Consider the following 24,499-nt stretch of genomic DNA (forward strand, 5'->3'; position numbering starts at 1 on the left):
ATGGCTGTACGTGAATTTGTTGGAGAGGTGTCTCGTTTAAACTCAAAACACTTTCGGCCCAGTTCCATTCCCGTGCCTTGATATCGGCATCTTCTCTCTCACTGCGGCTGCTCGACCATAGAGCATTCATCTCGTACAACGAAGACGCTATACACTATCATATCCAAACACAGACAAAAGGGAATCGCGATATGTATGTACCGCACCAACAGCCACCGCTTCCCGCGCTTCCCGGATACCGCTCCTCGCGATAACATCTCATATCCAACATCTATCTACCTGACCTTCTTTACTCCCTTCTCATCCAAAACTCTAACAATCCCCCAATTAGAATTCGTGGTCCCAGTTAGGATCACCATTTGCTGTGCCTCCATTCTCCCTCCCACTACCCCTACTTCCTTCCCTGGGTCGTCCACTTCCACCCGCACCTCGTGCACCGCTTTCATCCTCATTGCCATACTCGGGGTTCCTCGCCCAATCATGTGTATGGTCTTGCTTCTTGTTCAGCTTCTTCTTGCTGGAACGACGCTTGCTGCCATAATCCTTACCCCACTCGGGTACGTCATCGTCGGTGGCAGCCACCGGAGGGTAAGTGTTTGATGCTCCCGATGATCGTCGGGCAGCGCGTTGCCATCTGTCTCCACCAGAGGAAGCGTTGCGCTTATATGATCGACCATCACCGACAGCACCTTCAAAGTTGGCCGGGTAGTGCCATTTGCGTTGGTTGGGAGCTTGGTCTGTTGGTAATCACATCCGTCAGCACAGCGGAGTGAGTGGGGCTTTGCATCACTTACCATCGTTGTAATACTCTTCATCATCAGCAGTCCACAAGCCCTCATTCCTCCTCCTTTCAACTTCTTCAGGGTTCACGATGCTAGGGTCATAGTTGGGTCCCTCTTCACCTTCTTCGAGCTCTTGTTCAGCCAGAGTAGAGTGGTTGTTACGTTCATCGAAGCGCTTGGACCATTGGTTCTTTCGAGCACGTCGTTCTCGGTCAGAGTTGTCGACAAGACCGTACTAATTAAAGCGTCAGACTTGTGTTTCGGATGGTAAACGATACAAACTCACCTTGATGGCCCATTTGGGCGTTCGGGCTCTGTTGGAATTGTTGCGGATGTTTTGAATGTAGAAGCTGCTCGCCAGAGCTTATCAGTCTACCAGCTGATAATGTTAGATGACGCCGACGCACTTGTGAAAATGACACGGAATATCTAGACAAGAGTTAAGTAATAGTTCAAAAGGCTAGATCATACTACTCACAGCCGCAAATACATAAGAATACGTTGACAAAGAAGTCGACTCCAATACCGAATCGAACAGCAACAGCTAGGACAAGATCAGTCAACGCGTCCAACGTCAGGATCATACTCCGCCTCTGACGGCGTGTCCAAGAAACGAGCGGCCATCTCGCCATTGACTCCTTCCTTTGTGCACATACCGCCCGACCGGGAATACAACTCACCTAGAGGCGGTAATAACAGCCCTAATAACCACAAGAATACCTGGAAACCATGATGTTTCTTTGGCTTGAGCGATATCTTTTTCGGAAGTTTATGGTTGTACGCCATGATCCACAGCGGCTTCGCTCTTATATTCCTTCTACAATGCTTGAGAAGGGTTCCAAGGTATATGGAATATTACAATCAATAGGAGATGAGGTGTGAAATGATTTCAGATTCGAGGACTGTGATGTTCGTCGTTGTTGCCAGGCCGGAAGAGAGGGAGAGACGTAGTCGGACAGACAAAGATGGGTCTCTGCACAGGCCGAGCCGGTTCGGCAGGGGTTGCGGGTTAGAGACTAGGGTTTTTATAGGCTGCTGGAGGTGAAGAGGGAGTTGCGGAGATGGATGGGAGAAGATGCGGTTTATGGAAAGAATCATAGAGGCGATAGTCGGCGTGTCGTTGGGCACAGAGCTCACGGCACCCGGCGCGGAACCAAATTGTCCACCGCAAGGCACCAAAGCCCCAAAGTGCCTGAAATATTCAGATTAAAGCCGTTACATTTTATGAAGTTGGGCTGGTCTCTCGGGTGTTCGTGCAAGAATGGGCCAATAAACGACACGTGGCAGCAACCAGTTTTCTTATCTCTTATATATTTTGCTGTCCATTGTAGTCGCACATCCCGGAGTTGCCATCTTGGCAAACCTCCCGTTCCAGATCTTCTCTACTCTCTAGATGCTACGCTTGGACAATTACCCTACGTACACCACCCACAGAAAAGATCATATAAGAGAGGGTGCCATTGATGACACAATCGTTCTTTCTGTATCACCGCCTCGTGTTACAACTCGCTCACACACAAAACCTCTGCGTATTGCTAACCATAATGACCGACTATTATCCTTACGTCCTTCCTTACGAGTCAACATCCCAAGCTCAACCATTTATCCCTCGAGTAAGCGATGGAATATCCAGACAATCACATACTATGGAAGAAGCACGGCCACGATACCATGCGTTGCCGACGAAGGTAGAGAAACTGTACATGTCTATAGGTAAGTGGTAGATGGCATATGAGACTGTGCCAGGGATTGACAAAGTATGATAGCGGCGGCTGAAGCTGTCATTGTGTTCGCCTTAGCCGCTGCAGTCTTTGGGCTCGTTGAAGTCAGTAGAAGCACAGCTGTCGGGCAGCGTACTTGATGTACTTGGCTGAACTAGCGATAGGTGAATGTCAAGGACGCCGGATTGAAGATAAAGACTGTTCCCGTTTATCTCGCCATATTTCTGCTGTCACAGTGAGTATTCGCCGTTTATTGCACTTTGGCAACTTGTTCGTTGACTTTTTATCCCGATTAGAGTCTTCTCGTTGCTATATGTTTTCGATGCCTTGCGAGCTCGAAACATCGTACAGGTCAGTCCACCCAGACGTCTGCCTCCCAAAACTTACTTACAAGCCAGTATAGCTCTTTCTGCACATCTGGTTGAACCTCATGCTTCTGCTTTACGCCATTCTGCAGATACCCCAGACAAAGATAGCACTTGAAGATGTCACTGGTAGTTGTGGTGATTTTGATGTGTGTTTCACGTCTCGTGACTCTTTCTTTTTCTTGCTTACAATGGCGGTGGGAAGCGCTGCACAGGCCCTGGCTCACTATTCAACGTCATCCAAGGCATCCTCATCGTACCTCCCATCATCTTTGGACTGGCCCTCATTTCCTTTGGGTTTTTGTCCAGGCAGCTTTACTTTCAGTTTGGCTGGGATGTTTTCCGATTGGTTGGGGCCTCTCCTGAACTGAAAAGTTGGCCTCACCATCCCTTTCTGTTACAAAGAGGTAGTGCTGAATGTATTGCAGGAATACATAGGGCATATCAAACTTTGCTGTCTCTGCTCAAGCTGCTCCTGTTTTTTGCCATGGCGTTCTGTCTCGCCGTGGGTTGTCTCGACTGTTTGTATGAGCCCATGCTGACCGGTAGACAAGTACCTCATCCTTGTGACAGCTTGGAGCACTAATAGAGGAGAATTGTAGGCCTCCCCTACATGTCTGCATCTGCAGCAACTGAACGAGACACGGCTTTCTTCGTAGTATCCTAACGGTGGTGGCATTACCGCTGGTCATCGTCTTCATCTTGCTCTGCGGCTGGGCACTTCGGACAGAAAACAAAACGTAAGTAGCCGTTCACGACTTTGAGTAGCTGGACTGAATGAACTTGATAGCGTGATGGTTTGTCTACTGGTCATCATGGTAGCAGGCTTGGCCTACTTCATGTACATCAAACCTATATTTCCTTTTATGATAGCTCATACTAACCCTGAGCCCTCTCCTACAGCTATAAGCTCGTCACCCTCTGGCTTCCTCGCACATCTTCACTCTACATCAATACCAAAATCACGATGGCCATCCTCTCGATATTTTCCATCATCATATTGCTCGTTACATTTATTTTTGGGTGCATGTGTATGTCAAATTTCGGTAAAGGCTTGGTCGAGGCGCATCAGAATCCGGAGAACAGGACAAGTCTTTGGTCTTTACCAGCAAACAAGGGATGGAGTAGAAAATATAATGGTAATGAAGGGGAAAGTGGCCAGATGGTGCCGCAGATGGTCATTGAATAAGGGCACTCGGGAGGCTCAGTCATTCGGTATTCAGCATTTTGGTTCGACAATGTCATTGTAGCATACTAATTATCTGTGGAATTGGTGAAGTGATAAGGTTTGGGCGCGATTACATACATGACCACGGGCAGCCATTGTTCAAGATATCATAAATGTCAATGCTGGCTATGGTATCGTATCTTGTGCCAATTACGAGTAATACTACTGACGTAAAAAATCACCCAACTAGGTCGTATAAAGTCGTAGAGTCGTTCATGGCAAGAAAGGCGTTGGCTCAGCATAATCTATATAATCGTTTAATAACTCGAAGAAAGACAGTTTGGGAGGGGTACAACTCACCATGCATTGTCTGGTTTTCTCTCCTAATCCTCGTCTCTGACCCAATCACAACCGCCCTCGATTTTCTTCATTTTCCGCGAATTCGCTTCATCCCTTTACAGCTCTTCTCCACTGTTCCCAATGAAGGGGAATTATTAATAACAGTTTTCTGTCGTTATGCTCTGATGGCGATAGATGAGAGATCATTATTGGCTTGGGAGGCGGTGAAAGAACGGGAAAGAGAGAGGATGATTCCCATTCATAGCAAGCCTGAGGCTGGTTTGTTCGAGACGGGTACCCAGTTGTTCTGTTGGTCGGGGTGGTCCAAGGACTTTGGATTACTGTGGAGTGGGGGGCATGGGCAATTGCAACAACCGAGAAGAGTAAGGGGATGGCCACACAACCCAACACATTCTGAATTTGCTTTCACATCACTTTCATTTCTCCTCATGTTTGCCGCACCATATCCGCTCCGGTCCGCTACGACAAGGACACATATTTATGCTATATACATGTGCGCAACAAAGTGTTGGAGTTAGCGAGAACGTACGAGCATGGCTGGTGCCTAACCGAGTGGTAGGCGGAGGTCGGTGGCAGCAGGAATATGATGTACATGTCTATTTATGTTGTGCAGCTCCCGTAAACTAAGGAGCCCTCCCACTCTCTCATACTTCTTCCGTCTCTCCACATGCACAGACACTCCATCCTGGCCCTGATCCTCTTGCGTCTTTCTCTCATGACGAAGGGAGGGAAAAAAGGAAGCTGAAATGTACTCTGTTCCGCAGTTGTTGGGTTATCCATCGTAATAAGTTATATGAGATATAGTAATGATCTGCTGCCCTGAGGCTTGGTAGTGATGATACTTGATTTCTGTATTAATGCATCTACGGCATCGGGCACATGAACAGAAAAACCTAAGCACAACACTATAACCATTTGAAACCTTGACTACTGTTACACACTTTTTTGCAAAAACTTCCGCCACCTCCTTGTGGACTTTTTTTCTAGTTCCCCTCAACCTCATCCATCGCGGTGACCAACCTCGATACCGCCTGGAATACCAGGCCCGCCCTCTGCTTTTCCAAACTACTAACTTGTGGTACTGGCCCTCCTTCTTGATTACCCGCGGCAGCGGCAGCCAATCCGCTAGCAGTGATAACTTCCTGCGCCTTCTTATCCATCGCAGCAAACACCTCTCTCACACTTGCTCTCCACGAATCCCAAACAACGCCGACGATATGTTGTTCAATTGCCTCTGAAAGACCGGTACCGGATATCCGTGCGCCGTGAATGGTGATCTGCGCTGACGAGCCGACGGAGGAAGAGTTGATAGGTGGGAAAGGGAAGGTGAGAATGGTGGTGGTACGTGAGAGCAGGGCGAGTTGAGGTAATGTTTCTCGCGGTGACGACATGCATGACTGGCAAGTAGTGAGGGAATGGAACAGTCGCAATGATCGAGCAAGAGGAGCAAAGACGGCAAGGGTCAGAGGGGTGTTCGATCCGGGCTTGGGATCGAGGGTGTGGGATGCGAGAAGTGCAAGGATATGGGGGACGAGTTGGCGGTGGTTGCATCCTTGTGATTGGGTAGGAGTGTGAGGATGAGTGAAGTCGCCGAGGTTGAGACCGCCAGTAGGATCAGAACCTTCGCCGTCGGCTTCATTGTTCATATTCGACAAATCAAGCAATGCGAGATGCGGGTCCATCTGACCTTCTTCGCCTCCTTCACCATCTCCATGCTCACCTCCACCTTCAGCTTCTTGTCCAGCATTACCAGACTCGTTGAGAGAGAAAATTGCATCACGGAGGGCGGAGGTGGTATGTTGGTCCATGTCTGCGCTGGGGAAGGGGTTATCTGACGAAGAAGGGAAGTCGTCGGCGTTGAAGACGGGTTCTTGAGCAGGAGTAGAAGTGAATGGAAGGTTGTGGACGAAAGAGGCGAGCGGCAGGTCGGAAAGGTAACCGTCAATGGCAATAGATTCAAGCTATCTTGAATCAACAAGAGCCCTACAGATAAATAGAAACAGGCTTACCATCTGCTCATCAGACATGTTTTGCATTTCCTCTCCTTCCTCCTCCCCAGTCAAACCCATGTCCATAGCCATACCCATTGCCATCTTCATGTCAATAGCTTCTGATCCAAATCCAGCCAAAGCTTCTCTAGCGAGCTTCCGTTTCTTTGCGCCAGATTGTAACTGCATCGCATGAGCATGGTGGTGGTGCATGTCAAGCGCATGATGGGTATGGTGTGAAGCGTGATGCTGCTGGTGCTTCTGTTCTTTGGGGACGGTACGACGACGTTGACGGGGAGCATAGTTGCATGGCCAACCACCCGCAGCACAGCGGGTACAAGAGGGACGGTCGCCAGAACACTTTTGTTTGGCTGCGTGGCACAGATCACAAGCTGCATTGGGGATGCGTCAGCTTTTTATTCAAAAGCTTACTGCGCATTACTCACCTTTTCGGATACTAGGTGGTCTGCCAGAGTACACCTCTGCGGGTGTCTGGTCCATCTCTCCAGTGTCAAAGCCTTGCATCTCACCGGGTGTACCGATACTCCCAAGACCCAGATCCAGCTCAGACTGGTGATGCTCCATCACATGGTGGTGACTCTCGTCGACTGTCGGGATATCAAGCGCATGCACATCCATCCCCTGGTCATGATGGCCTTCTCCGTCCTTGTGATGGTGTCCTTGGCTAAAGTCAGGCTGCTGGAGGGCATGGTGGAAGTGGTGAGGCTGATGGTGGCCATCGTCAGAGTGGTCGTGGCCGTGAAGAGGACCTAACCCGAGTTGGTGGGCGGAGGCAGCGACGGCAGAGGCGAGGGCGTCGTTGTCGGCTTGTTGTTGGGGGTCCATAGTTGTACGTGTAACCGGCGTGGTCGCTCGCGGTGGAGGTGCGAGGTCCGTGTGTACAGAGGATGTGCTCGGCGTTAGTGGTGTACGCGTTTGAGGCGTTGAGATGGGCAATGATAACGGGAATACGGTGTTTTCAAGATGTGGTGGGTTGCGAACGGCTTAATACAGTGCTGACGCCGAGAAAACCCGTGTGTGGCGCTGCAAAAATCCTCTCTGGATGCAGCTTTTGACTTGGGGGAAAATGTGGGTCGTTCTGGCGGACGCCGGGGTGTATGGAATGCGGTTCTCACTGCCTGTGGTTGCGTTGATGCTACCAATTTAGTCGTCGTCGTCGCCACCTCCTTCGTTGCCGCAGGTAGTGTTATGAAGAGAAGTAAAATTGTCGGCGTTTCCGGGAAATTTTCAAGTGGCGAACAAGCTTGTTGACTTTTTGGAGACCGTGGGAATTGTGTTTCAGCGGATTTATAATCAGTCTCCGTTTTTTGCCGCGCATTGTACGGCGGCGTCGATCCTAGGCTCGACACAAGCCCCTCGACGGACATCGATCGGTCTCCAAACGAGGCTCCTCGGATACGAGCCTACGTCGATCCAAGAATAGCTGAGTCAACCAACGAAGTCAGCAGCAGCTGTTAACACGAGGTGATCAATGGATGGCCCGTGCCGTTGGCAGTATAAAGGGGGTGGCTAAGCGAGTTGAAGAAAGTGGAGAAGCTTCTAGAGGAATAAGGCTATGAAAACAAAATGAGGTTCGCTAAATGACTTGTAATAGTAGAATGTAAAGAAAATCTCTGTGGATTTCCATAAAAAATACAGAAGGGCTTCAGAAGCTAGAGATCGTGTGAATGAGATTGAGATGAAAGCTGGAGAGTGTAGGAATAAAAGTTGTCTATGCTTGGTTTGAAGTTTGGGCAGAATGAAGAGCATCTATCAGAGGAACGAAGAACATATAAGACGCAAATAAATTGGAAAATGATGCAAAGTGTAAGGGGAATGGTGTTCTAGGTGAACGGCGGTGGTCAGTCATACGTACCTCTGGTGCACGGACTGCTCAACAGACAATTCACATGAACCCTTACTTAATCAATCCAAAGCCCTAAGTCCGCAAGCCAATCTTCGCCTCCCGTTTGTAGCCAAGGATCTTGACTAGCCAGTCCAAGAGAAGAGAGGAATTCCCCCATGGTAAGCAAGTCATCTATATCCAAGAATTCAGTAAGATGAAATGAGCTTTGTATGAACAATTACCTTTATTCACCGGATACATTGATGCCAGAACCTCGGCTATCTTCTAATGTAGACCAAGTAGATGGGCAGCGCCAGTAGCCCACATGATTCATGCATGTCAGCATGCACAAAGTCCTTTGAAGCTACTGTCAAACAGCTTACTCCGCTAAGAGCTATTGTGGCCTGTCCTGAATTTCATTTATCTCTTGTAGTCTCGAATACAGCTGTAGAGCGCAAGTTGGAGAGTAGATAATGTCGGTTTGATTTGCTGATCCTTTTTCTTCTTTTCTTGGTGCCACTAGACGGCGGTGTCTCGCGTACGTCGTTTGAAAGAGATTCAATCCAAATTGCACTGATTTATTTCAACTCGATCATCATCAATAGTCTGGGCTTTAACAAAAAGAAAATCACCCTGCTCGCTATCCTACTGGTATGATTAGCTGGATTGGGTCGCTTTTCTTTTTGTGGCTGTCTGTTAGACGTGAGTGGCAAAAGTCACTCACCTTGTGGTTGATCAGATCGGGCGAACCCCATTGCAGTCAGGCAGCGATGTCTTGTAGCAGCTGGGTTTTGCCTGCTTCTTCTTTTGTCCACTACACTTTTGCATGTTATTCCAATGTCCAACGGTAAGTATACATCGCTCCACGAATTAGTAACCTTCAATTGATCTGTCATGTTAGTCGGTGGGAGCCTTGCCAATTGCTCATTGCGGGGTTTTCTCCGCAGCGGTCCTCAAACCTTCCAATCCGACCAAGCTCCAGCCTGTACGGAGGGTATAGTTGCCATGCTGGTCTGCTATTGCGTCGCTATTCTCATACGTCGCATGTTAGCCTCATCACCAATATGCCCGGCTAGTCTCTCATTGGACTCCTTTTTGACAGTTCCTTCTTGCATATTACTTCAATCTCCGACGACTCAACAGCAATAAAGAAAAGGGGCTTGCGAATCACCTGTAATAAACTCAGTCGGAAGATCTGCTTAAGGTTTGGGCCGATGAAAGTGATTTCGAGTCGAGGCATTTCCGCTATGTCCTTTAAGACGTTGAGCAACCTTGGTATGGTATAACTGTGTTTCTGTTGCGGTGTTATAATTGAAGCTAAGAGAGTTTTTGGTAGCAGAACCTGGCTCGTTACTGGGTAGGGGTCACCAAGCTTATAAGCGCCCAGTATTGGATCGGATTATGACGGCTTCATGGAAAGACGACTGTAGATGAGTTCAATCAAAAAGCCAATGATTGTCATTGTGCGGATGTCGTATGAGAAGGTGGCAATGACCAGTTGTTTAAGCGTCAACCTCGATAGCTTCATGCAAAACCAATACCCATGGAAGTGTAAACATGATCCACTGAGCTGGATATTCAGTACTTTGCCATTCCATTCGCCTTGCCAGTACTGTGGACCGTGCAGGAAGAAAAGAAGATACTGAACTTAATAAAATACTCTCTATCGGCAGACCGGACAAGGAAGCGCCATGGGACCGGATGTGATATTGATGCCCAGTATGATGCAAGCGATATCTGTGGCTTCCTCTTACGTTCAATCATTCACTGAAGCTATCTTTTCTCACACAGGATCAGCACTTCAAGTTTCTTCAATTAAAGAAAAGGGAAGAGAAGTGACAAACGGCCCAAACCCCAGTGAAGATAGCACATAAGCTTTAGCTAGATTTTTGTTGGTTAATCTTGATTGCTAAGAGCAGATCTACAGGTTCATAAGTGTAATGATGAATGAAACTTTAAGTTGCTTGCATACTACAATGATGGTATGAATATAGATGCAGTTAGAGATACTAGAGATTGGTCAGGTGTCTTACTCTGGTGTCACTGTGGGTTGAAACTTACCAAACTTGCAGCAAAAACAACTGTGGAAGAGACCATCAGGTGTGTTCAACGCCTCAAACGGAATGACTCACTGTCTCTTCGAATCAAACCCTGCGCTTCCTCCATCTTCTTAAACAGATCGGCATCGCCGATGACTCTTGCCGCATCTCTGACTTCTCTACAAGTCTCATCCAGCCTTGTGATTACTCGCACGATCGTTCCTTCCGGTACATCAGTCAGATTAGTGATCTCGTTGAAAGGCTGATTCATTATTCAGTTAATAAGTGATTATAAGCCCACCAGAAGGGTACCCACCATTCCTCTTGCCCATTCATAAACGACTTCCACCAGACCAGGTTTATACTTGGTGGCAAACTCATCGTGTTGAACTTGACAGTAGTCCTGTTCCCTTTCTACCTGCTCTGCAATGTTGTAAATGACGTCCAGACCGTCCTGTAACTTGGTTGGGATTATGGGTTGAGACTCTGTCTTTTCCACAAACACGAAGATTGAAAGAAGGGCAACAACCTCTTCAGGTGTGTAGTCCGCCAGAATATTCTCAAGGATGAGTTCCGTAAGAATGAGTTCTGGTGCAGAGTTAATTTCACAAGCCACGCGACCCTTGAGAAGAACGGTGGCGTTTTCGTCAATAAAAGAGAGTCGTTTGAGGACTTCGACCCGAGACTCATAGTCAGGAAGCAACTCAAGATTTTGATCGGAGAGTTGGAGTTTGAGTTTTTGGATACGCTGTTCCACCTGCTTTCGCTCATGTACAGTGGCATACTGATACCAAACGGTCAATTCGTAGTCGGCAGTTAGATGAAACAAGAGCTCACGTGATCCGCAAAGTCCTCGCACAACTGGCAGCCCAACTTTGATAGCCTGCCGGCAGCGTTTGTTCTTTCCTTAAGTAACGACTGGATATCGATATCTCTCAACCTTGACCAGTCGGCTTCAGGCAGTTCAGGCAAGAGCGAAAGCTCTTCATGAAGTTTGGTGAGATCGTCTAAAGCTCGCTGAACATCGGAAGGGGACTCTCTACTATTCAAGCGGTGGAAGTCATACTGCGATTATTGAATTAGTCGAGTTATTATAACGATGATGCTGGGTTTCGATACTACTTGCCTTCAAGATATGATTAATCACGAAGGAAATAGAGGACGTGTCAACCACTGTCCGTTCAGCAGTAGGACTGGGGAACGATCCTTTCGGGAGGATAGGCGGCCAACGAGGAGTCAACTCCTCTACTGAAAGATCTAGCAAATATTAGTAGAAGCCACAATTCACTAAGCTCACCTCCTTTGCCGGACTTCTGCCCCGGCGTTACAAGTACAAGGACTCTGAACGCCTTTACATCGGACCGTTGACCATCAGGCCCAAGGTTAGGATGATTACCTAAGATTACAGCCAGATTGCCAGGGAAATGCTGCAAACAACTAATAAGCTTGAAAAAGTGCTTTGATTGAAAGAGATGTGCCCACAGCATTGCGCAACACTATCACTCTGCCTGGGACAAACAACTTCCCAGATTGGTTAGACCACGAGGCTCTCTTGAGGAACTGGGCATTGAGTCGTGAAGCTTCAGTTGAGAGATTATAGAAAGCATCGATATCGGCACTGCAAACATCGCACTCAAGCTTGGGAAGCTTGGCAAGTTCTTTCTCTGTCTGCTCGCAGCAGTTAATCAACGCCTCTCAAATCACATGGAAAGAAGAGTGCTCACTTGTGCGATGACCCTCTGCTGCTCTGGCGCCATCTTCTGGGTCGCATTCTCTGAGAAACTTCTTTTAATCATTTCCTCCACCTTGAGCGCTTCTACTCTCAGCAAATTCAAGATCATGTTGTAAGTCAATCTGAATTGCGATGAGAGCCTGTTTGGTACACCAAGCATCATCTCGTTCAACTCCTCGACACTGGGAAGCTCATCGCCGCTGAGAATAATGACTGTTCCCGTGGTATCGAGACCACGACGACCGGCTCGACCAGCCATTTGAGTGTACTCTCCAGGAAGGAGGTTGCGGAAAGAGGTACCGTCGTGCTTCCGAATGCCAGAGAACACGACCGATTTCGCAGGCATATTGACACCCTGACGGAAAAATGAGCAATGCCTTTAGGGAAGAAAGAAATAACCTCACCATGGCAAAGGTTTCAGTGGCAAAAAGGACCTTCACGAGACCTCGAGCGAACAAAATTTCGACGACCTCTGCAACATCAATCAGCATCATAAAGCAGTCGGTTGGTAAGAAAAGATACACGTACCTTTGACCAATGGCAAAAGACCACCATGATGAACACCGATACCTCGGCTCAATAGCTCCCTCATACGCAAAATCTGAGGAAGAGTTTTATCCTCGCCTGCATACAAAAGTCAGCGTTGATCGATAGGAACAGAGGACATACCCTTCAGCCGCGTCAACGCCCTCTCCCAAGTGATATGTACTTCACTCTTCTCCTTCGCGGTACAAAGATCTAGGCTTAAGGTTTGCGCATACTCCTCACATCTCTTCTTACTAAACACAAAGTTGACGACCGGTAAGAGCATGTTCTTCTTGAGATAGCTGATGAGATGAGTCCAGATGTTTTGATCGAGCACGTGAGAAGGACGCGAACTACCTCCAAACCCGCCTCGACCACCTCCACGTCCGCCTCGTCCACCTCCGAAAGCAGCTTGTGGTGGGCCATTACCACCTCCGCGATTCGTATGGTTTCTGCCAGCTCCAATGCGTGTAAAGGGCGCGCTCTTTCCGGTTGGAAGATCTTTCGCCCTAATTGCTGCTCCTCCTCGACCACCGGTACGTTGTACAGGTGGCAAGCCATTGGCTTCTCGTTCCTTATCCTGTTTGCGCCGGAGAGCATCGCTAGCTGAGGAGTATCCTTCCATAAGAAACTTGGATTGTGAGCTGACAATTTTGTGGGTTTCTCGACCGGCCCAGAGAAAGTGTTCGAGAGGGACGGGTCGCATAGGAGTAGAGATGACATAGATGTCTTTTTTCTTGGTTCGCCTACATGTTGTTAACGACTGGAAAAGGACCAAGCTGCGATACTCACCCAACCCAATCTGCAAACTCCTTCGTGTTTGGTACAGTAGCAGATAGCAAAATGATGTTAACGTGTTCTGGTAACATGATGATAACCTCTTCCCAAACCACACCTCGCTGAAATTTTGTCAAACAGAAGTATGCCGATAAAAGAAAATTATACACACCTCGGCATCATTGACGTAGTGGACTTCATCGAAGACGACGAACTCAACATCTCGGATAAGGTCGGCACCCTTGTACAACATGCTTCGCAAGATTTCCGTCGTCATCTGCAAGACATAATGTTAAAAAACTCGAGCGACATTCGAATTCACGCACAATCAGACAGCTTCCTTCGGCATTGATTTGGACATCACCCGTCAGGATACCAACAGTTGAGGGCTCAAACGTGGTTTTGAAGTCACGGAACTTTTGATTCGAAAGAGCTTTGATGGGAGAAGTATAAATGGTCCTGATGATGAGGGTTAATTATAGTAACGAAGGAGGGCGTTATTGATAGACCCACTTGGTCATATGTTTCGCTGCAAGGGCGATAGCATATTCAGCAACAACTGTTTTACCGGCAGACGTGTGGGCAGCAACGAAAACACTATCTCCCATTTCCAGTCTGTAAACAGCTTCTTTTTGGAAGTTATCAAGTTCGAAAGGATACTAGATGTATGTCAGATACAAGACTTCGGATCACGAGCGGCAAAAAGCTCACATCTTTTGCCATTTCAGGTACCAGTTCATTGAACTTATGATAATTAGCTAATGCAATAACAGCTGTAGCTTACGTTCTCCAATTTTTGATTGACATCCACAACATGGGCCCACTCCTTCTTTGCAACGGCCTTAAACTGCTTCTTCGAAGATGGAGGAGCAGGAAGACGCTAAAGGAATATATCAGGGTTTGTGCTTTAAGTCGAATGTGGATACCCACTCCTATTGGCAACAAATCATCGATGTTCTTATCTGAGGACTGAACGGGCTTGAGATCGATCCCGTCAACATCTTCATCCTTGTCACCTAGCCTTGAGACAGTCAACTGAGGTGAAGCAAACTCGCCATCCCGTCGACGCCTCTTGGCCTTTGCAGTTAATGATTGCTGACCGAGCATTTCAGCGAGGAATTTATCCGCTTCAAAAGCGTCAGCAGCAGCATTTTGTCTTGAGAGGGATTATCTGACCTCCATCGAGCTTGGCACCTTTTTTCATTCCCGGTGCCCTTGTTTTCCATCCTACTTCTTCATCTTCATCTTCGTCCTCATCCTCTTCCACTTTAGCAGCAGCCTCCAGACCACCAGGAAGGAAAGGAGCATACGACCCCTTCCCTCTGACAAAATTCTGCATAGAACCAGGGGCTCGGGTCGTAGATGAAGACAAAGTGGGATGGGCTGGGGGTTTAGGAGCAAGAGCTTCCCGCCAATGCGTGAATTCCCCATTAATACCTCGGAACGACGGAGTTACCGTGTGTGTCTGATGCAGAGGAGAAAGGGTCAATGGCGGTATAGGAAGGCTGATGGGTGGTTGCCTACCAATGACTGTCAATTGAATGCAACATTTATTGAATGAGATGCCAACGGGCTACTTACACTTGCCATTGCCCAAGTTCATGTCCTTGGAATTTGTGCACAGGAGATAAAACTTCATTTTCCAATAGTTCCAAGGCTTGCTCTCTGCTCAAAGGACCATCAATTCCTAATGATGTGGCAAGCTCGTCCGATGGTATCGCATCGACCGAAGTAGGATTGGCGGCAGTATTCAGGAGCTCTAGAAAGACCGAATCCTCGATATCGGTCGTCTGCTCCATTCTTTCTCCCCGGTCTTGATGGTTATACCAAAAAAAGGCGGAAGGATATGGATATAGCCTGAAAAATGAGGAAATGAAAGAGGAGATGGACCTTGGGATGGACAATGACGAACCACTCAAACGCTCATGTAGCAGCCTTGGAGGGATTACGTAATGGGTATCTGTCACGAACAGTGAAGAACGTCAAGATGTTATGCCAAAGTCGATCTCACTTCTCTAAATATCTTCGTTGAAAACATACATCCATTTCGCCATGTCCTCAGACAATACTGTAGCGCCAAAAAGGAAGCTCAAGCCTGCTCGGAAGCAAGTGGCGTCGGATGAGGTGGACAAGAGTCAAGGTTACCAAGCGGGACGAGAATACAGTGGGTCACTTTGTGTTCGTCCGGGATTTTTTTGCTGACTTTTTTCAAGACATTTGGTATAACAAATGGGCAGGAGGTGACAGAGAGGACGCTTTAGCTAGGTGCATCTATCGTCAAACCACATTCATGCGAAGCTGAATGTCTACGATGATAGCAAAGTGCACTCTCAAACCCGATGTATCATCTCTCGAGATGCAGGCTACACAAGAGCAGATGCCACCGGTAACAAGTACTGCTGTTTGTTTTTTGCTCGTGGATGTTGTCCTTACGGGTGAGTACAATTCCAATATGATCAGCTTCAGCTCAAACTGTAGCTCACCTTGACTGCAGATATGAATGCCAGTATCTCCACCGTTTACCATTACCGAGCCGTAAGTCGCCTGTGACACCATTCTTTGCAAGGATCTGAGCATCGTCTTCCTAGATCAGTTACCGGACAACTCTAGAGACTGTTTTGGACGGGAGAAGCACGCCGACTACCGAGATGACATGGGTGGTGTCGGATCTTTCAACCGTCAAAACCGAACATTGTACATTGGCAAAATCCAAGAAAGCCCGGATAAGAAGCAGATGACGGAGACTTTGTTGCGTCATTTCGGAGAATGGGGTAAGATTGTCAAATGTGAGTGTGTTTTGATCCTTAGGCCTCGCTTCAAAGCTAATAGCATTACGCAGATAATATCCTGTTTGGACGTGGTGTCGCGTTTGTGACATACGAGACTGATCACCAAGCGAGCTTTGCCAAGGAGGCTATGGCGAACCAAAGTATGGATGGTGACGAGATCTTGAACGTTCGGTAAGCTCGTTTCTGTTCCACAACTCGTGGACTTAACTCACATTTTGATACTTTTTCCAGATGGGCTACTGAAGATCCCAATCCAGGAGAGAAGGTTGCCGAGGAAAAACGTATTGAAGAAATTGGACAAAAGGCCATCGCCGGCATGCTCGACGAAAATTTAGTCGAAGCTACTCAAGCTGTTCGAGCCCTTGAAGACGGTGACGTTGAGGATTTCTACCATATAGAAACATCAAAACCTGAAGAAGAGGAGGAGAACAGACCAGCGAAGAAAGGGAAAAGCGAAGGTGGATTTTTCAATGCGGACGCTCTGGACAACATCAAATTCTACGCTGAACTGGCGAAGAAACAGGCTGAAGAGGAGAAGGAAAAGGCTAGAAAAGTACCGGCAAAGCAAGTGGGGATGTCTTTGCTCGGAGGATACGGAAGCGGCGATGAGAGTGACTAAAATCTTTAGGGTCATGTTTGTTTTTGCATTCAATGTATGTCTTTTGTTCACTGTGAAGCCCCCGCTTATACGCTATTCAGGTATTAAGTTTCCCTTTGCCGTAGATGCATATAGTGTTATAAGACAGTATCTGAGTACTACTAAGCATCGTTAATAGGAGTGAACCCTTCCTCGATTCTTCTATGCCCTGTAGGCCTTGCAACCCCTGACCTACCTGACATTCGGCCATCAACCATCACCTTCAGTAAAGTATGCAGATGTCGAGCTACCTAAATCTAACTGGGTCATCCCGAGGCTCGAAATCTCTCGAGAGTGCGGAATCGAAGAAGGGCCATAATAACCCCTCTGATAACTTTTTTTGCAGCCTCCTGGACGAAGCAACGTTGTCATAAGCCTAGTCAAGTATTGCGGAGTATTGATCCATCTGTGACATCTGGTGCCCAAGCCTGTGGGCTTTGGACCACTCCCAGCACTGATAAATTTTGGCTTCAACAACATACCAAACAGTAACAGTGGCAGTCCAGTCCAACCAACCCTGGAAGAATGGCCAATTACTCTAATATCCAGGCGTCTTTGTGGTTCCAGTTTGGTTGGCTCTGTTGTCAAACGCCTTGACGATTGCTGTATTGTTTAGGCAAAGCAAGGTACCCAAGATATCAGGGAACACGGGAAAGCTACTGCGCTTGCTGTGTAGAATTGTATTTCGATTAGAGCCCTCGAAACTTATATTTGGACGACTGTATCCCGGCAAAATATCGATTAGAGCATAATAATATAATCAAATTAAACATGAATTTTTTGTCCTCGTAACCATTAGTTACGCCATCCAGCATAATGATCTTTTCTCACACTTGGCAACCGAGTGTAAGGGCTTAGATGAGGCGTTGTAGTCTGGTAGGTTTCCGTTTAGGGACCACCAGGTTTTTTATAAGGATGACGATGATGGAAAGTAAAAAATAATGACAAGCGAAAGATTATTGCCAGGCACAATCGAGGCACCGAAAGGTCTGGCAAATAGATAAGTTGTCCCGACCGCTTCGAGTTGTGCGGTATTCCGCTCATGGTCTTGTTCGTTGTCACTTCAGCAACAGACCTTTTGCTTTCTCCTTAAAAGGACTTTTTTTGAACTATACCATTAATATCTTACAGCTGGGCACGACGATTCAAAAATAGAAACATAGACAAGACAATGCCTCCGACACTTTTATCTTGCGGCTCAAATGCTGGTTCCCACCTCGCGATCAACCATCCCAATGACGTCTCTGTACTCACACCCACCGCGTACCATCCCTCGCTCCCACCAATCTCTCCGTCAACGAGAATCCTTCAAGTCGTCTCTGCTTCTGCGCATTCTCTTCTTCTGCTCTCGTCGCCCAACCCAGTTGCTTTGAATAACGGGCAAGGCAAAGGGTGTAGAAATGTCTTGCTGGGCGCTGGGACGAATACTTTCGGACAATTAGGACCTCGGTGTGCGTTTTGGGATGATGTACGCCCCGGAGGGCAGTGGAAAATGCTTAATCTATGTCGGGAGTATGGTCTGGAAGCCTCATGGGAGCCTGTGAAAGTTGCTGCGACATGGACGACGAGTTTTGTGGTCTACCAACAAGTGCAAGAGGCGTCATCAGAGGGTGGAGCAAGTGAAGATCCGAAAGAAAGCAAGATTCGTCAAGTTATCATATCATGCGGCTCAAACGACTTTGGAGAACTGGGTTCTTCGACACCTCTCACACTGTCTGGTACGCCATCACCTATTCACGTTTCGCAGGCGTCACAAAAGCCGACGCTGGTTGATGCGGGGCTCAAGCCTGGAGAGAGGGTGCAGATGATCAAAGGCGGACAAAGACATGTAGTGGTGGTTGTTGGGGGTTTAAAAGGTCAAAGAATTGTGGGATGGGGAGCATCAAGAAAGGGGGAATTGAGTGCTGCGACTTTATCCAGTGTAAACGCTGCTGGGCCGTCTAACAAGGCAAAAGGTAAAAGCAAAGCGAATCTCTACTCACCCACATCACCTCCGACACTCATCGATCTTCCCCTCCAGCCAGGTCAACATGTTATTGATATCGCTCTTGGAGCATCACATACCCTCGCCCTTCTTTCTGACGGCTCAGTCCTTGGTTGGGGCAGTAACCTCAAAGGTCAGATCACAGGCGTGCACGAGTTGGGAAACGTCAAGGCTATCGCAGCAACATGGGGAGGATCTTACTTCCTTACATCGGATGGTGTCTACTCGCAAGGTTCCAACACGCACTCGCAACTCCTCCGAGGTCAAGCAAGTTCAGAGAGAGGTAAAATCAATATACCAGGAGGTTGGCAGGCGAAGAAAATAGTGGCAGGGACGGAACATCTACTTGTACTGGCCCGGAAGGATGGACAGGAGGACGTGCTATTTTCGGGAGGATGGAATGAACATGGTAATCTGGCGATGGGAGATGAAAGGGACAGAGATGCGTTAGAGAGAGTTGAGCTGAAGGGTAAAGTGCTTGGGCTATGGGGTGGATGTGCGTCGACCTGGGTTTGGGTAGAGGCTTAGGCCTGGCATGGTAAGTTTCGCTCTGCATGCTGCAATCATACATGACTTATCTCTCGTTCTTTTTTAGCTTATACAACTGTCAACTTGTTCCGGGCGGCCTCATTACTGTATTGAAGCCGTGAAGATCTTTTGAAGCGATGCGCTCGGGCACCATCTCCGGGCGGGCCTGGTATCTGAATGGGACAAAAGCCGGATCGCAACATCAAAATGTCGCATCATAAACACCTTTTTTGTTCACCAGTTCCCATTTTTAGAGGTTGTTTCGTGCCCGACACATCTATAATAACAAGTTTCGCCAGCTCGTTGTGAAATATGAAAACCACCCTTACCCCGTGATGGAGACCCGGGATATGACCGAGCGCTTTTTGTCGGAATCGCAAAGTCCGATCAACACACTCTTCTGCAGTGATGTGCCGGCCAACTCTATGTATATAGAAAACACCACATGCCGCATCCTCAGTAACGGGAACTTCAGTCCTCTTTCCAAACTCTGTTCTCTTTATTTCTTGCCATTCGACTTTGTTAAGTGAGAGATAGCATTACTGGAAGCTTACACGAATTATTTGTGTTCCAACGAAACAGACACCTTTGTATTGTGAGTCCACCAGGTACCGCATGACTCGTCGTGTATTGACCATGAGGATAACTGCCAGACGTCCCATCTAGCCTACAAACGAGAGAAAGAGAGCAAGCTTCTTTCATCTCTTTCCCGCGACCTCATCTCGTGTTGTTCGCTTGGCAAACCCTTGTGACGGAAAGCGGTCAATATTTAATACCATATAGCGTCTCGCCGCTCATCAGATTCTTTCTTTTGCTTTGGTTATTATCATCAAGCATAAGTCATATAGCATGTCCACACAGGTCGCTCCCCAAGCACCAGCTCAAGTGCCTATACCTTTTACGCCTCCCCAGGACCCCTCACCCAAAGCCAGAGAATACTCTGAAGGCTCAATGTACGACGAGTTAAATCCGGAGGACCTCAAGGCCTGGCATGGCCGTTATGCAGCATACAAACAATGGCGACACGAAATTCCCCCAAAGAACGTCAAACCGTTCGGCCATACAAGCGGGAGTCGTTCGACACAGAGTTTTGGGCTCCAAGTGGGAGTTGGAAGTGCCGATTGGAATTGGCGGAGAGGATATCAACTGAGCGATACCGGGACAGTGCCGACTACGATTATGGAGGGGCAATGGGAACAGAGGGACAGAGAGCTGGAGAAAAATGCCCAGGCTCCAGTGGCTTCTGCCGTACCGCCTCATCCAAACGTTCACAGCGTTAAATCCAAACCGTCTTTTGCCCTGCCCGCGCACACTCAACCGCCCAATACTACCAAACCTTCTCCTAATCTCAGCCGCCAGCCATCTATCCATCAACCCATCCAACCTATCCTAGCTCAGCCTATATCGCAATCCTCTCAGGCCAAATGGCCTCCTACAGCATCCCGCTACCCCGTACCTGCCCAGCCAAGCAAGAGAGTTTCCCCACCTCCAGGCACTTTGCTCGTGCCATATCCAACCCATTCGGCTACGCATGCAGAACGAGAATCTTATCTCGCTAGCGTGATTAATCTACCGATCGAGATGCTTATTGAGACGCGAGATGGTGTGGCGACGTCCAAGAAGGTAGATACACACATCTCAAGGAGCCGATCGGACAGGGATAGAGCAAAGGGGAGGAGCGCCTCAAATATGTCTGCGGGTTCGAGCACAACTTTGACTAGTACTGAGGAGAAAGCAAAGGAAGTGAGGGCTTTAGGAAGTGGTGGGAGTTCAAGGAATAGGTTGGGCAGAAGTGTGACAGATGTGGTCAAGGCGAAAAGTTCGTCGAGCATTAGAATGGAATCCAGACATGTAAGAGTTGAGTTAATGATAATTGAATTGGTGCTGAACGTTGGACTAGTCGGTAGATAGAAGCCTTGGGAGCGCTGGAAGTAGATTGGAGAGGAGCATAACTGATGGCGCCAAAACCAGGAGCTCAACAAGTCAAAAGCCACTGAGAGAACATCACTATCAGGTGGGCATACTACTTCAACTCTCGCACCTATCTGACATTTCCTTGTAGGCCTCAGACCATCTCCCCGTACCGTGTATAGCGTCTCACGAACCTCACCCCACAGAAACCACCATCAACCGAGCTGCCCGACTCCCCTTGCCCCCTTCATACGCCTCTACTGGACATCAATCAAAATCAACGGCTGGGAGTACTGTTGGAAGTGTTCGTAGCCGAGAAACCACCATCATCCCTCAATACCAGCCGAGTTCATCTGAAGTGATTATCTCCCGAGCAGCAAGAGAGCCTCTTCCTCCTTCCACTATTGCGGAAACAATCAAGCTTCCCATCTCCGCCAAGACAGCCGCAAGCGGGTCGGCAGCGCTGCCCGTACGAGTTCCAACGGACGCTACGATAATCCAAGCTGGTACGACACCATTGCCAGCAAGCACTATCCATGCCCACACATCATATACGGCGCCCATTCAGCCGACGCCATCCCAAGTACCTCTTCTTCCGAGCATGAAGCCACACACGGATTTGCCTTACCTTGCGTCACCTCTCCCCAGCCCTGGCCCCTTGCCTGACCCTACACTGACCCACCGACAACAAATGCCACTTCCTCGACCGGCATTGACTCCCCGGCCTTCCAATGATGCCTTGGATGTGAATTTGATGGATGTGAAGAGTAATAGGGGTGAAGGAAGTTTGATGACGAAGTTTGAAAGCGCTAATGGTCCTGACAATGGTGTCGTGAGTCTCTGTTTCATATATTCTTTCTGCTTTCAGAAATATGGTATATTAATAGTTCTACCCTAGAAAACGGTGAGGATGCCAAAGGCGGAGATCGTCGAGATTAAAATGAAGGCTCCTTCAAAGAAAGAAGCAATTATCGCTCCTCAACCTTCTATTACTCGTCAAACTTCTCAACACTCAGTTGGTACCCGTTCAGAACATGCGTCCGTCCCACTCTCAACTGCTCCTCCACCAAATACTCCTACGGCTCATCAAGCGCCAAGCCATATTAGCCAGGCGCATCCAATGACTCTTGATGTACATGCAGCCCTGACGAGTCATCAACGTCAACCATCTACGCGTGATCTTCGTCGTCAACCAGTTGACTCTCCTGTGTCGACTTTACAATATCTCAACGTTCCCGGATCATTACGCTCTTGCCATGGTAACGGTAGCGGTAGTGGTAAAGACCACAGCATGGGTAGTGCAAACGGAAGTCCCCATCCCACATTCATCTTCTCCCCCCAGACCAATTCACAGCGTTCAGGAACATACCGTTCAAATGAAGACCAAGTGTCGTTCGAAGTGCCCCAAGGTTCGAGACGCAGACTGAGAGTGACGCTGAAGTGGTTGAAGGATGGAAGTCGGAGGGAGAGTAGTACGAACGATGGAACAAGCCAGAGGGAGGGAAATGTACGGTCTGAGAAACCGCCTGCTGTACCGCCAAAGGAGTTGCCTAGGCAAAAGGAAAGTTATAAAAGTAAAGTTTCGAGGCAAACGAGCCATAGAGATGGTGTGTACCAAGTAATCTTTCCGGTAAGGGAGGTGAAGTTGCTCATCACCATCTAGGTCAGGCTTCGCAAGCGGAGCACCCCATCCCAGCCGATCGACTTCCAAGCCCCAATCTCCCTCCCATTAATATGGACTTCCCATTCGAACATCAGACAGAAAGAGAAAATAAACCTATGCATGAAAACCGGAAGCAGTATCTCAACCCTACCAACCCGGCTTTTAATCCCATCCTTAATCCTTACTATGCCGGTGCACCTCTCCCACCGTATAATCCAACTCAAGTGTATAACGTACGGATGCCATTTGCGTACCCGCTGCCGCAACCCCCGGGAATGTGGGGTTGCAGACCTTTGGATCACGGTCAAAGCTCGGAAAAAAATCCGAAGCAAAGTTCGGAGTTACCAGGAAAAGAAAGTGTGGATCCGCCGTCTGAGAAAATGAGCTTAATGATGGCTGATGGTGGTATGCCTTCAATAAGAGGACTTGGGATGAGACTGGGAACGGGAGTGGGAGCGGCAGCGGTCGGCGCTTATCCTCAACCACAAGGTCAGAGAGAACAGTACTCTTGGCAGCAACGATCCAATGTCTTCCAATGTATGTTCAACCGCGATCCATATCAGCCTAACCACCATCGAAACGTCAATCATGAAGATGAAGAACTTCCTTCCGAAGATATCCATGCCTGGCGCCACAAAATTCCTTCAGACCTAGGTCAAGCACACACAGCAGCACCGACCAATCGTCCTAGCGCTAACCTTCGACCGGCTATTGCAAATACATTTGGTCCCGGGACAGCGTACGACTTTGTACCTCCGGGGAGAGCTCCAAACACGTGGTGGAAGAGATTGAGGCCCAGAAGACAAATTGACGTGCAGTCAACAAAAAACAAACCAAGGCTCCCCGACCTCGCACGCCTCTCTCCATCTCATAATATCCAGCAAAACCTGCCCCGAACTCATGGCGATATTCCACCCCAAAATGCTCCTTATGTGCGAGATCGCTTCCGGGAAAAGGAGGAGAAGCGGAGACAGCGGGCGGCAAAGCGTCATAAGAGGCAAAGACGGATGACAGAACAAACAAAGAGTGCTGGCTTGAGTAGCGAAGCATTGGCGAGGACGGATGCGAGGGATTGGCCGAAGGGTATGGGGAATGATCAGTTGCGAGGGAGGTCGAGGACGATGATAAAGGATTGGGTGACAAAGGTCAGGGGAAGTGGGAAGATTCAGGTGAGCTGTAGAGATATCGGTCTAAAACATTATCAGTTGCTCAAGCTCTTTTGATTTAGCCTCCACCAAAATCCGGTCCGGCTACAGAGTACGTCCCTTGGCGTAGTCGCCTCATTATAAAAGACCCCGGAGTGGCACGTCTTCATCGTCAGTCCAGCCAAGCTAGGCGTGCGGACGGGTCCCCGCAGCAACAGAGGATGCAAAACAGTAGTAACGTGCCGCTAAACGCATTAAAAATGGGACTGTCTTTAGGTGGGAGAAATCAAAATGTCCAGAATGGTCAGGAGAATGGCCAACGTATGAGGAAGTAAGCAACATCCGAGTGTGTTCCTGAGTTGCAATGGCAGAGCCTCTCTCTTCTGTGCTTGACGAAAGGGTGGAGGCCGTGTAATTTGGCACGAGAGATCTTAATGGATGTGCTATAGATGCTTATGGGAGTTGGCCAGCAGTTAACGTATGCATACGAAATCACAATGTACGCGACGGAAGCACTTAATAAAGATTTGGCGGTTTTT

At 48.2% G+C, this 24,499-nt stretch overlaps 7 protein-coding genes across 7 annotated transcripts; 4 read left to right on the forward strand and 3 right to left on the reverse strand.

Moving 5' to 3' along the window:
• Positions 1-132: 132 nt before the first annotated feature.
• CNI02680 (expressed protein) lies at positions 133-1,854 on the reverse strand. Its single transcript, XM_572910.1, has 6 exons — positions 1,463-1,854; positions 1,261-1,326; positions 1,190-1,211; positions 1,069-1,132; positions 795-1,017; positions 133-737 (listed from the first exon to the last, which is right to left on the reverse strand). Exons 1-6 carry the CDS (start codon positions 1,566-1,568, stop codon positions 328-330), a joined length of 891 nt encoding a protein of 296 aa, XP_572910.1. The 5' UTR covers positions 1,569-1,854; the 3' UTR covers positions 133-327.
• Positions 1,855-2,159: 305 nt separating this feature from the next.
• Positions 2,160-4,366, forward strand: CNI02690 (conserved hypothetical protein). Its single transcript, XM_024657843.1, has 12 exons — positions 2,160-2,495; positions 2,549-2,607; positions 2,668-2,738; positions 2,800-2,854; positions 2,907-3,017; positions 3,074-3,242; positions 3,297-3,373; positions 3,423-3,466; positions 3,528-3,608; positions 3,659-3,709; positions 3,772-4,227; positions 4,287-4,366. Exons 1-11 carry the CDS (start codon positions 2,246-2,248, stop codon positions 4,055-4,057), a joined length of 1,254 nt encoding a protein of 417 aa, XP_024513576.1. The 5' UTR covers positions 2,160-2,245; the 3' UTR covers positions 4,058-4,227; positions 4,287-4,366.
• A 618-nt stretch (positions 4,367-4,984) lies between these two features.
• Positions 4,985-7,566, reverse strand: CNI02700 (hypothetical protein). The gene is made up of 3 exons (XM_572909.2): positions 6,831-7,566; positions 6,406-6,776; positions 4,985-6,357 (listed from the first exon to the last, which is right to left on the reverse strand). The coding sequence occupies exons 1-3, from the start codon at positions 7,228-7,230 to the stop codon at positions 5,380-5,382; spliced, it is 1,749 nt and encodes a 582-aa protein (XP_572909.1). The 5' UTR covers positions 7,231-7,566; the 3' UTR covers positions 4,985-5,379.
• Positions 7,567-9,319: 1,753 nt separating this feature from the next.
• Positions 9,320-15,186, reverse strand: CNI02710 (translation repressor, putative). Its single transcript, XM_024657844.1, has 22 exons — positions 14,885-15,186; positions 14,480-14,823; positions 14,234-14,430; positions 14,088-14,183; positions 14,015-14,047; positions 13,817-13,962; positions 13,630-13,762; positions 13,476-13,580; positions 13,319-13,425; positions 12,671-13,272; positions 12,530-12,625; positions 12,406-12,473; positions 11,994-12,356; positions 11,752-11,937; positions 11,567-11,696; positions 11,396-11,526; positions 11,107-11,334; positions 10,586-11,053; positions 10,363-10,531; positions 10,292-10,311; positions 10,075-10,239; positions 9,320-10,007 (listed from the first exon to the last, which is right to left on the reverse strand). Exons 1-21 carry the CDS (start codon positions 15,100-15,102, stop codon positions 10,231-10,233), a joined length of 3,849 nt encoding a protein of 1,282 aa, XP_024513476.1. The 5' UTR covers positions 15,103-15,186; the 3' UTR covers positions 9,320-10,007; positions 10,075-10,230.
• A 140-nt stretch (positions 15,187-15,326) lies between these two features.
• Positions 15,327-17,475, forward strand: CNI02720 (nuclear mRNA splicing, via spliceosome-related protein, putative). The gene is made up of 8 exons (XM_024657845.1): positions 15,327-15,467; positions 15,517-15,568; positions 15,622-15,738; positions 15,798-15,838; positions 15,892-16,089; positions 16,143-16,263; positions 16,324-16,745; positions 16,792-17,475. Exons 1-7 carry the CDS (start codon positions 15,356-15,358, stop codon positions 16,709-16,711), a joined length of 1,029 nt encoding a protein of 342 aa, XP_024513474.1. The 5' UTR covers positions 15,327-15,355; the 3' UTR covers positions 16,712-16,745; positions 16,792-17,475.
• A 304-nt stretch (positions 17,476-17,779) lies between these two features.
• On the forward strand, positions 17,780-19,556 carry CNI02730 (hypothetical protein). The gene is made up of 2 exons (XM_024657846.1): positions 17,780-19,251; positions 19,309-19,556. The coding sequence occupies exon 1, from the start codon at positions 17,901-17,903 to the stop codon at positions 19,239-19,241; it is 1,341 nt and encodes a 446-aa protein (XP_024513473.1). The 5' UTR covers positions 17,780-17,900; the 3' UTR covers positions 19,242-19,251; positions 19,309-19,556.
• Positions 19,557-19,570: 14 nt separating this feature from the next.
• Positions 19,571-24,455, forward strand: CNI02740 (conserved hypothetical protein). The gene is made up of 7 exons (XM_024657847.1): positions 19,571-19,836; positions 19,895-21,092; positions 21,142-21,255; positions 21,304-21,984; positions 22,051-22,759; positions 22,816-23,984; positions 24,044-24,455. Exons 2-7 carry the CDS (start codon positions 20,091-20,093, stop codon positions 24,293-24,295), a joined length of 3,927 nt encoding a protein of 1,308 aa, XP_024513577.1. The 5' UTR covers positions 19,571-19,836; positions 19,895-20,090; the 3' UTR covers positions 24,296-24,455.
• The last annotated feature ends 44 nt before the right edge of the window (positions 24,456-24,499 follow it).

This window comes from Cryptococcus neoformans, assembly GCF_000091045.1.
Source record: "Cryptococcus neoformans var. neoformans JEC21 chromosome 9 sequence".
NCBI classification, from domain to species: Eukaryota; Fungi; Basidiomycota; class Tremellomycetes; order Tremellales; family Cryptococcaceae; genus Cryptococcus; species Cryptococcus deneoformans.

Coding starts and splice junctions, on each gene's coding strand:
- CNI02680 (XM_572910.1), bottom strand. CDS start 1,568: ATGGCGTACAACCATAAACTTCCGAAAAAGATATCGCTCAAGCCAAAG. Junction 1,133..1,189: donor ATTCCGTGTCATTTTCACAA/GTGCGTCGGCGT, acceptor TCTGGCGAGCAG/CTTCTACATTCAAAACATCC. Junction 738..794: donor TGAAGAGTATTACAACGATG/GTAAGTGATGCA, acceptor GATTACCAACAG/ACCAAGCTCCCAACCAACGC.
- CNI02690 (XM_024657843.1), top strand. CDS start 2,246: ATGACACAATCGTTCTTTCTGTATCACCGCCTCGTGTTACAACTCGCT. Junction 2,496..2,548: donor GAAACTGTACATGTCTATAG/GTAAGTGGTAGA, acceptor AAAGTATGATAG/CGGCGGCTGAAGCTGTCATT. Junction 3,467..3,527: donor AGCACTAATAGAGGAGAATT/GTAGGCCTCCCC, acceptor CTTTCTTCGTAG/TATCCTAACGGTGGTGGCAT.
- CNI02700 (XM_572909.2), bottom strand. CDS start 7,230: ATGGACCCCCAACAACAAGCCGACAACGACGCCCTCGCCTCTGCCGTC. Junction 6,777..6,830: donor ACCACCTAGTATCCGAAAAG/GTGAGTAATGCG, acceptor TCCCCAATGCAG/CTTGTGATCTGTGCCACGCA. Junction 6,358..6,405: donor ACATGTCTGATGAGCAGATG/GTAAGCCTGTTT, acceptor GATTCAAGATAG/CTTGAATCTATTGCCATTGA.
- CNI02710 (XM_024657844.1), bottom strand. CDS start 15,102: ATGGAGCAGACGACCGATATCGAGGATTCGGTCTTTCTAGAGCTCCTG. Junction 11,335..11,395: donor TGATTAATCATATCTTGAAG/GCAAGTAGTATC, acceptor CAATAATCGCAG/TATGACTTCCACCGCTTGAA. Junction 10,312..10,362: donor GGGTTTGATTCGAAGAGACA/GTGAGTCATTCC, acceptor TCTCTTCCACAG/TTGTTTTTGCTGCAAGTTTG.
- CNI02720 (XM_024657845.1), top strand. CDS start 15,356: ATGTCCTCAGACAATACTGTAGCGCCAAAAAGGAAGCTCAAGCCTGCT. Junction 15,468..15,516: donor CCAAGCGGGACGAGAATACA/GTGGGTCACTTT, acceptor ACTTTTTTCAAG/ACATTTGGTATAACAAATGG. Junction 15,839..15,891: donor CCGTTTACCATTACCGAGCC/GTAAGTCGCCTG, acceptor TCGTCTTCCTAG/ATCAGTTACCGGACAACTCT.
- CNI02730 (XM_024657846.1), top strand. CDS start 17,901: ATGCCTCCGACACTTTTATCTTGCGGCTCAAATGCTGGTTCCCACCTC.
- CNI02740 (XM_024657847.1), top strand. CDS start 20,091: ATGTCCACACAGGTCGCTCCCCAAGCACCAGCTCAAGTGCCTATACCT. Junction 21,985..22,050: donor ATGGTCCTGACAATGGTGTC/GTGAGTCTCTGT, acceptor GTTCTACCCTAG/AAAACGGTGAGGATGCCAAA. Junction 22,760..22,815: donor GCAAACGAGCCATAGAGATG/GTGTGTACCAAG, acceptor ATCACCATCTAG/GTCAGGCTTCGCAAGCGGAG.